The sequence below is a fragment of the Dendrobium catenatum genome, unplaced genomic scaffold (assembly GCF_001605985.2).
Source record: "Dendrobium catenatum unplaced genomic scaffold, ASM160598v2 fragScaff_scaffold_706, whole genome shotgun sequence".
Taxonomy (NCBI): Eukaryota; Viridiplantae; Streptophyta; class Magnoliopsida; order Asparagales; family Orchidaceae; genus Dendrobium; species Dendrobium catenatum.
Genome location: NW_021319168.1, coordinates 1,091,898 through 1,102,260, shown reverse-complemented (window position 1 = coordinate 1,102,260; position 10,363 = coordinate 1,091,898). Strand labels below are relative to the sequence as shown.

The window sequence follows — 10,363 nt, the reverse complement described above, 5'->3', positions numbered from 1 at the left end:
AAAGAAAATTGGGAGGGAATTTGAATTTCAAAAAGATTGTAACACCCCGTAATTAATATCCTAATTTAATTTGACTTAATTAGGAAATTCATTAGGGGAGGAGAATTCAAAATTCGAATAGGTGGGCTAGAGGGAAACCGGCGGCAAGGCTTCACGGGTGGCCGTCGGCAAGACTCCACGGTGGACGGTGGGCCGCTGGGCGGTTTTCTGGCCGGCGGGAGGGCTTTGCAGGCCGGCGGGATGGGGTGCTGGGTTGGTCGGCGGGAGGCTGGCCGGCGGTTGGCTAGGGGAAAGGGGCGGCGGCAAGGATCCAAGGAGGGAGGAAAAGGGCAATTCTACTAGGGATTACTATGTCACGGATTCACTTTGATTTCCCACACCAATTGATCACAAAGATAATGGAGAAGAAGGTCTAGAACTCACAAAGAGATCTAGCTCTTCTCAAAACTCACTAAGAGATTTGAGAGAGAGATGCACTCACAAAGAGAACACAAAGTAGATAACTAACTAAGAGATCTCAAAAGAAAAAGAACTCACTAAGAGATCTAAAAGATGGAACTCACAAAGAGAACGCAAAAAGCAAATTTTCATTAACCATTCATCATCTCATTATATAAGAAAGGGTCTCTATATATAGGCCTAAGAAACTAAAACAAGACACATATACCCCTAAGGCTTACATAGGACGACCCTCTTAAGTGAGGGTAAAAACGAAAAATTCATAATAAAAATTTAAAAATTACAAATAAAATATAAGATAATGTGGGACGATGACAGCCGTTGATTTTCAACTCCTCGGATAGCCATGGACGATTGGATGTCCGCATCAGGTTATCTCTAATAAAGCTCTCCAATGCATTTCTTTTATTTAGAACTAAATATGATGAGGCACATGGTGATAATGCAAAAAAATTGGACCAACCACTGGAGCTTAAAGCAAAAAGATAGATTCAAACAAGCAAACAATGGACTAGAACAAGAGGCTAATTAAGGATGGAAATTTAACATTTATATTTTTATGAATTATCTTATTGTATAAGAACTATGTGATTGTAATTTTGATTTTTTTAATATTTTGATTTTTCAAAATTTTGGAATTCAAATTTTGAATTAGAAATTTGAATTTGTATGGAGAGAATGGTTTTTAAATTTAAATGAGCGGTGCTTATTGGGAGTTAAACTACTAAATAACCTCCTCTCCCTCCATGCATGGATGGCAAAGGAAGAAGAGAAGAAGTTGGAACTCCTTGCAACTTCCCCAACCACAATTGAAGCTTATCTGGGTTGACCCTATCTCGCTCCCTTTCTCTTGTTTTTGAATTTTGAAATTTACATGAAACTTTATAAATAGTTATTTGATGAAATGAAGAAAGATTTTGTACAAGTCTTTGGTAAAAACTTTGGAGTTTATTCCATAAATGAGGGATTGGTGACTGACTGGCCTCAAACATTAAAGGAGTTGTGTGATTCCTTTAATACTTGCCACTTTGGTGGGTGATAGGCTTACTTATTAGCACCTATTATCTTTTGTCGCAAAATTCTTCTACTTTCATTATTATAGCATTTCATACCATTTGCAAGTGTTTCTAGAGCTTTATCCTCACCGTAAACCACTCCACTAAAACCATAAACTCAAATAATTATTGTCAGCAAAAGGAGATTTCAACAAGCCCTAATCTTGTTCTCAACCCACTTAATATTCTTAGAAAATAATGAAACTCTCCACATTTAATCTAGACATACAAGTATACTACCTTAACTATTCAAAGTGTTTTTAAGTCCAAAGATTTCATATTTTCTCCACCCCAAAACCCTAATTCCTCTTGAAGCAAGCTCTCATATTTAACCTAATTTTACCCTTGGACAACCATTATTTATCAAATCCTTAACTCTGCTTAATCTCCAATACAACCAAAAGCCAAACACACTTCCTAACACTCTTGACAAGATTTATAAATATATTTAATCCCTCGTCAAGAATGCTAACCTTAGGCCATGCCAAAATATTGTTTTGTTACTTTATGAGAGGAATATTGAACGATTGAGAAAGATGTTAAGATGTCGAACCAAATAATTACCCTATGAAGAAAACACATTATCCAAATTTACTCGGGGGATTTTTCAAAATTTTATGACTTTTCAACTGCGCTAAGTTTTTCTTTAAAAGAAAGATGTATACTTCAGAAGAATTAGGGATATTATTCATTATCATCAATTCATAGTGACATCTTAAGCAACAACAACAAGATGTAAACATCATATGGGTGAACCTACATAAATTTGGGTTTAGTCTCAATCTTCCTCTCTTTTTCACAATCTATGATTGGATTAGATTTTAACTATTTCCCAACAAAAAAGGACTTCAACATTCAGTATAACTTTACTCTGTGTCAATTCATGTACAGGGAAAAATTAGAATGTATTTGCGTTGAACATTCGCAATATATTCCCTATATCACATTATCAAATATTGTTTCGTTCTTCCAATGATGGAACTAAGAATGATGCAAGGAAAGGGGCTTTCAGTTGTACTCTACCTTCACCGACTTAAATTCAAGCTAGACAATACTTTTGTTTTGAACCATTTTAAAATATATGCTAAAGAACTAGCCATAATATAATTTCTACAAGGTAAACTTTCGCACGGCATTACTTCTCATGAATAAAATGAAACAAAAGGAAACTACACAAGGTTCACATGACATGTTCCACTATAAGTAGTGATCTTACTGGTCACTATTGCTATCTTCACATTCTTCTGCCTTATAGCTGAACGAAGGCAATGAAGCTATAGTATCAACAGAAAGGCCTCTGCTCTCAGTACCAACTACCTCACCCAACGCAACCAGCTCCTGCAATAATAGAAAGATGACAGATATTATATAACACGAATAGACATTTGAATGATGACTGAATGATGCAAGGAACTGATCTTACCTCATATGACAGTTCATCAGGATCAAACTCCTGCCATGCATCCTAATATGGGAAAAAAATTAGAGGCTAAGACTGCATATTTCTTTACAAGTTCACTTTAGTACAAATTCACTAATATGTATTTCCAAAAGGAACAATGTGGGAAGCAGATGCATCCATTTTGTGAACGCAGTACTTTTCCAAAATCAAATCCGGGTCAAATTTTGAGTTCTAAACCTCCATCCAAAATATTATACCGCCACAAATCAACCCTCTACAAGCAACAAAACCCTAATTAACCAACAAATAAAACACATATACAAGGGAAAAGTAAAGAAATAACCAAAAAGTACATACGTAAAACTCATATAACACATTCTGATGCTGACAAGGCTGGTGGCTGCTAATCCTTCATAATTTTGTTAAAATCCACCCAAATATTGTTATCCCCTTTAACCCCAAATCCATCCTAATATTTTCAGCAACATAAAACCTGAAAGCACTGATGCAAGACTTGACCCAGCATAGCACTAGCATAAGGAGTCAAAATTTTTTAAAAGCAGAACAAAAAACATTCAAGGATATGTGATTTCCTTTTATATTATGTATGATACAATAAATAAATAAACAAAACGTACATTCAATTATACACTAAGACTGTAAGAAAGAATCTCAGCACTGCAACCATAACGCGTAAGGAGTGTATTAAAAAAAAAAGATATATTGGATCAAAAAAATCAAATGAGAGATGAAGTAGGCTTTCTGATAGAATTATACTGAGTTGTGCTACGCGATACAAAATAAAAAATACAGCTACTTCCATTGATGAATGAGCTGTTTCGTGATTATACTCTTCATAATCATGAAGCCACGGACATGAAAAAGGCAGAGAAAATGTTGTTTGTTTCCATACAAATTAAAATCACGATATGGCAGTTTCGGCAGCAGCACAATACAACACAAAATCAAAGACGGTTTTGGACAAACCAAAACTGAAATAGGCTCTTTCCACTATGTAACTAAAGTTTGTCATTAATGTGAAGGGCATTCATAGGAGTGAATTTTTTTTTTTTTTTTTTATTTGGGAACGGGGGTATCTACCGCTGCTACCCCCTAGAGGAGTCAAACGTAGAGGATCTTCCGATTGCTGTGTACACACTGCGTACGTACTGCGTATCTATAAATACAAAGCAAATAAGCATCAAATCAACAATACTCACTAAATACTCAGCAAAAATGCAAAAAATACTCATTAAATACTCAGCAAATGCTCACAACTAATGATTGACTTAGTATTTGCTGTGTATCTATAAATTCGTTTTATAGCCGCGAATGGGGCAGCGATCGAGAACTCATCGCAAGATTCACGGGCAGGATTTACGGGAAATGACGCAAACGGCGCCGATTTCAGCCGAATTCGCGGCAGAGTTCGTGGATCCGCCGATCATAAGGCATGTACGCTGGATTTCTAGATTCTTTCCTTCTTGCGTTTTATACAGAGGTTAACACGTACGCAGTAAGTATTCAGCAATCCGGAAGATCCTCTACGTTCGGACTCTGCAAAAAATAATTTCCCTTAGAGGAGGTGCTTAGAGGAGTGAATAGTGAATGAAGCTTTTTCTTTTAACAAAAATGAGAGAGAACAACAATCGTCATGTCCAATATCTCTTCTTGTCATGTCAAAGTATCCACAAGTCTATTGAGCATAGAAGCACCTAGAAACTTCCTAATTCCCAACAAAAAAAATATTCATCCTAACCTAATCTTGTTGTTATTAAAATTAAGCTCGCTATCCATAATTGAGTAAATTATGATATAATTATCAAATTAAGCATATATAAATATATTCAATATATAACGAAACATAAAAAGTAACTGAGCTTGCTAACATATATAGGTGATCATTAATATAATAATTATCCAATTAAGTATATGATAGTAAAATGAAATAATATTATACAAAAATTAAGCAGATAATTCTATAGGGAAATAATTAAATAAATAAATAATCAACTTGATGAAATATCAAAAAAAGAATAGATAATTTTATATGTTTGAAAATAAATTTTGAATAATTTTAATCAATTTTTAATATGTTCATCGTCCTTGAAGTTATTTAATAAAATCTACTCAATTAAATGCATTGAATAACAGATTTAAACAATAAGTCATACGAAGAAATATTGGAGTCTTCATGCCTTCACAAGAAGAAATATTGGAGTTTTCATGAGGGTGCATGCACGAGCGTGGGGACAGGCGCGGGTGTGCGAGTGCAGGCACGAGCGTTGGTAATAGCGAGAGAGCGCACGTGAGCGCGGGGGCGATCGTGCACATGCTAGCATGACCTGGGACAGTTCCGGGTTGATTTCGTATTTTCGGGTTGACCCAAATCCGACCTAAATTTGTAATTGGGTTAGAATTTGAAACCCAATCCCGACCCATTTTTCAAACGGGTTGACCCAAACAAGATATTTTCGGGTTGGGTCCAGGTCGAATTTTTGGGTCATATCAAATATCGACACCCCTAAAGGATTCAAGGGTAGCAAAGCTAGCAATCCGCATTTTCCTCCTCAATTGAGGCATAGCCAATAAAGGATAAAGATGGGATTTTTTATCACCCATTTACTAACATTCCTTTCAAAATATCAAAATAATTGTGATAGTCACTAAGATCCAGGAGTTTCCTCTTAAAGCCTTGATCCAAGAGGAGCTTCACCCTCAAACTCTACCCAACGAGGTTCAAAAAATATCCAGAAAGTGAGAAAGAAGCTTCTTATTAAGATCATATCAAATTCGAAAAGAAGAGGGACCTTAGTCCAAAATATAAAAGCCTGAGATAAGTAGGGGCCCGACACAATGATAAAGAGAGAGAATCTAAGCAATCTAATTTGAAATCCAAAATGAGGGATTCCAAGGAAAAAAAGCTAGCAATCCACGTTTTTCTCCCCAATCAATGCATGGCTAAGGATAAAGATGGGAATTTTTTTCATCCATGTATCTAGTATTCCTTTCAAATTATCAAATAATCACTAGGATCAATGAGTTTCCTTATCTAATCATAATATTTCTTATAAGATTTTACCATTTAAGCATATCGTAGAATAGCTATAAATAGCTTTATATAGGATGCATTTTTTTAAGTTGAAGCAAGAAATTAAATTACCCATTCTTTTTTTCTTTTGTTCCTACAATGTTTGGCCTTATTCTTATACTCAATGACAAAGGCTCTAATTCTTCAATACCATGCCTAGAAAGGTTGGACATCAATCACCATAGTAAAGAGATTTGAATCCCAAAGCAAGAAAACAAGATTTAAGTCAAGTTCTCAATCCCACACAACCTCTTTATCTCTCTACTCCAAGCAAGGATCGACTCCCTTCTCTCTCTTACCCAAGAAACACATGCATGCATGGGAAGAAAACCCTACTTATGGTTTGATGAATGCATCTTATGTAGTAATAATCATACTTTTCTTGCCTTACAATTTCTCCACATATTCCAACACACTTTCTTCTAGCTTGCCTCCTAAAACTCTAATTCTAATTTTTCTTAAATCTCTAAAATTGGTATGAATGACCCATTCTTTTGTGAAACTCAAAATTTAAGCCTATAAAGGGTTAAACCAAGGTACCCTGCCGGTTATGTAGATCTTTTGAATCAACATTCTTGAATCAAGAGATAATTGTTATCACTTGCATCTTGAATTAATTAATCTAAGCGAATAGATGAAGACATTGAGGGATCCAAATACAACAATAAACAAGACCATGAACAACGACAAAATGAAATAAATTTTAGTGAAGATTAGATTATTCCTATCCCAAACATGCTATAAATTAAGTAGTTCAACTGTATTTATTTAAAAGAATATATTTAGTATAACTTTTAAGCTTGAATGCAATTGATTGAAAAATTTGTTACTTTACCAACAAAACATGTTATGATGCTGATTATTTGAAAACCTTCAAAAATACATCACATAATTTGAAAAATTCATTAGTAACATAGCTATTTTTTTTTAACGCATTTAAATTGGGTGAGTGTTTTGTAGCTCTAAGCAACTCGAGCCTTTAGAAGTCAATCACATACTCTAAACATTGCACTTTTGATGGCAGGTTGTCCATAGTGCTTTCCCAAAACCATGTGCATTGCAATTGCTCAGTGCCAAAGATACTCCACCTGCCTAGCATCAACAATGAGGTCTTATTCATGCTGCTAACTAAAATAATGTCCTTTGGCAAATAATTACAAGGCAAGAGTGAAAATTGTTCCTTGTTCGTAAATCAAGAAGTAGAACAACCAATTCATATTTTAGCATCAATCCAAAAATCTACAAATGATATATTATAGCCATTCTTATATCTTTGCACTCAATATAAACTCCAAAGGCCAATGTTTATTCTAAAATGGCAAATAGATGCATTATGACACTTGTAAAATTGTCTACCAAACAATATATATAAACTGCAAACTCATTTATGATCAATTTATCGCTTAAATAAACTTGTAATAAGATGAAAAATCATCATTTAATGCCATTTAATCAACTACAACAACAAAAATTAAACCAATTTTTATAACAAAGCTTCTTATTTTTAATTTTTTCTTGCACATTAGGATTTCACCACCAACTATTTTTACTATTGGGAGCTTTTCCCTTTGATACTCCAAGGACATCTTTTGCAATGCCATTTAATCAACTAATCAACAAAAACCAAATGTACCAATTAATAAATCTTAAAAACAATTTTAAAATTTTCATTACATAGTAAATGTTCAAACAAAATAATAAAATCTTTGCCGCCTAAAGCATGAAGTTGCTTTCTGTGTGGACAAGTAAAAGTCAAAACCAGTTTTAGCTTCCATCATCAACTTGAGAAGAATTTAAAACAACCAATTCATGACTGGCTATAGTTATTCAGGAAATAGCATCATAAATAATAATAATTATAATAATAATACTCATTACTAACTTGGTGATGGTTGGCATGATCCTCATGTTCAACAACGCCCCCTAAGAACACAAAAAGTTTCATTTCAATTTCTCAAACAAAAATTTTTTAAGTTAGCACTGAAAAGGGACATACAAAAAAGGAAATCTCACAATCATTCAATCCAGCGGGAGCCATCAACCGAACTGCAACGTCCCGCTCCTCATTATCCTGGACAGCCCTAGCATAAACCTCGTCGTTTTCAAAATCCGCTGAGTTGATGCTGCTTTCATTAGCATTAAAACCATCCTCATCATAATCACTCCCCTCCACACTGCTTTCGTCACCATTAACCAACTCATGGTCCCCATCCAGTTCATCCTCTTCCTCCTCATAGCTCCCTCCATACGAACTAACATAATCACTGCCGTCAATACCATCCATCCTCAGCATCATAAAAGCTCTTTCCTGAGTCAATTCCGCAACATCCCATAAACCTCAAAAAACTGCAGCTACCAGATCCCGATAATACAATATCTCAATATGATCAAAACTCCTTACCTGTTCTTGAAGAGCGCGAGCCAGAGCAAGGTCAGCGTCGAGCTGACTAAGGCTAGTAAAAGGCGTTCTACTTGTCGTACGGGGCACCATCTCGGGAGCCGATCCGGCATCTGCCACAGCAACGGAGTTGAAGCTAGAGTTTGGGTTAGGTTTTTCGCTGAAATCTTTATCTCCGGCGCCGCTGTTCTCCTTTATGTTCTCCATACTGAAAAAACAGGGACAAGATAGCGGTGCGAGAGAGATAAAGACCGGCAGAAGACAACTGAAGAATAATTTTGACTTGTGGAAAACAGCGGAAGGAAGGCAGAGATCCCGTTCTCCAGAATTCTGGCATGATTCCAAACTTCGTCGTCTTCGTTGGGCAATTTATAGTAGGCTTCAATGAACCACCTGCCTTGGAATCGGACCAACAAACTTTCCCTGTTATTCACGTGAAGCCCTCTTGTGGCTTAAAATAAAATAAAATTAAAAAAAAATACATGCATATCACTTTATTTTATATTATTTACATACCTAATGTCTAAATTTTTAATATTACATATATACCATTCATAGAACAAATATGAATACACGAAATAAAATATTAAAGTTTATAGGATGACATGGGTGGCAAGAATGAAATATATAAGTGATAAATTTGATATTAAAATTATATATGAGTGGTATGAATGTAATATTAAAGTTTTTGGTATTAGATATATAAATAGCATGAAATAAAGTGGTGAAATGAATAAAAATATAACATTTAAATATTTAGCATTTAAATTTCATAATTTATATAACATAATATTTTTTTAACAAAGTTAAGGAAGGAAAAGAAAGTAGCAAACAAAGGAATAAAGAAGAAGTTATGGACCTTGTGAGAAAGAATAAATAGAAAGAGATATCAAATATAGGGCAAATTATTAGGTCCGATCACCAGACCTATCTCCGCATTCGAACGTCAATAGAAAGTGAACATCTGGCGGAATGCAAGTGCGATTTTTTTAATATAATCTTTTGTTTTATGTTTTGTCAGCCCGATTAACCCGACCCAGTAACCCAGCGATGATTTGAATTTAGGACTATAAGAATGGAAACGACCATTTTTACTATTCACTCAACATTTTCACTGCTCTGTTACTCTCGGCTCACTGCTCTGTTGCTCTTGGACTTCTGCAATACGAGAATGGAAACGTGCGTTATCGTTACACTTTAAATGTGCTATAGTTGCGCTTTACGTGTGCTAAAGTTGCGCTTTAAGTGCATTATTGTTGCGCTTAAAGCGCAACTTTTTACTAGTACTCCATAGAACGGAAAGTATTGCAGAAGTCCGAGAGCAGAGAGCAGAGAGTAACAGAGCAGTGAAAATGTCGAGTGAATAGTAAAAACTAAAAACGCTTCGTTTCCATTATTGTAGTCCTGAATTCAAATCATCGCCGGGTAACTGGGTCGGGTCGATCGGGCTAACAAGATATAAAGCAAAAAGATTATATTAAAAAAATCGCACTTGTATTTCACCAGATGTCCGCTTTCTATTGGCATCCAAACGCAGAGATAGGTCCAGTGACTGAACCTAATAATTTGCCCAAATATAGGGCATAGAGATTGTCATGTGTAGGTGTTTACAGCAATGTCCGCATTAAAAGGTGGTGATGATCTCAACCATGTTGAAATGTGGCGACAGTATTATGCATTAGGTGTGAAAAGAGGTTCATCCTGACAACATACAATGTGATGAAAATATATGAAAACTCATTTTGTACTAATAAAAAGTTCATAAACAAATAATATAAATAGCAAAGGTAAGCATGGAAAAAAAATATTATTTCATTATATGAATAGAGCATATAACACTAAAAATGAGAGAAAAAACAACAACTAATGGAAATAATTAAAATTATATATTTGTCTGTGTGCACGGACGTGAACAAAGTTACTTAAGACTAACAAAAAAAATTATTATATAATCCTTA

General features: G+C 34.9%; 1 protein-coding gene across 1 annotated transcript in view; it reads right to left on the bottom strand.

The window, feature by feature from the left end:
* The window catches only part of LOC110107628 (E3 ubiquitin ligase BIG BROTHER-related), a 22,635-nt gene extending 13,842 nt beyond the window's left edge, over nucleotides 1-8,793 (bottom strand). Inside the window, exons 1-5 of the mRNA XM_020837924.2 lie at nucleotides 8,409-8,793; nucleotides 8,021-8,315; nucleotides 7,890-7,930; nucleotides 2,938-2,979; nucleotides 2,731-2,852 (exon numbers count right to left, since the gene is read on the bottom strand). Of these exons, the coding sequence (XP_020693583.1) occupies nucleotides 2,731-2,852; nucleotides 2,938-2,979; nucleotides 7,890-7,930; nucleotides 8,021-8,315; nucleotides 8,409-8,612 (704 nt within the window). The 5' untranslated portion in view covers nucleotides 8,613-8,793. The remainder of the gene's footprint in view (nucleotides 1-2,730; nucleotides 2,853-2,937; nucleotides 2,980-7,889; nucleotides 7,931-8,020; nucleotides 8,316-8,408) is intronic.
* Nucleotides 8,794-10,363: the final 1,570 nt, after the last annotated feature.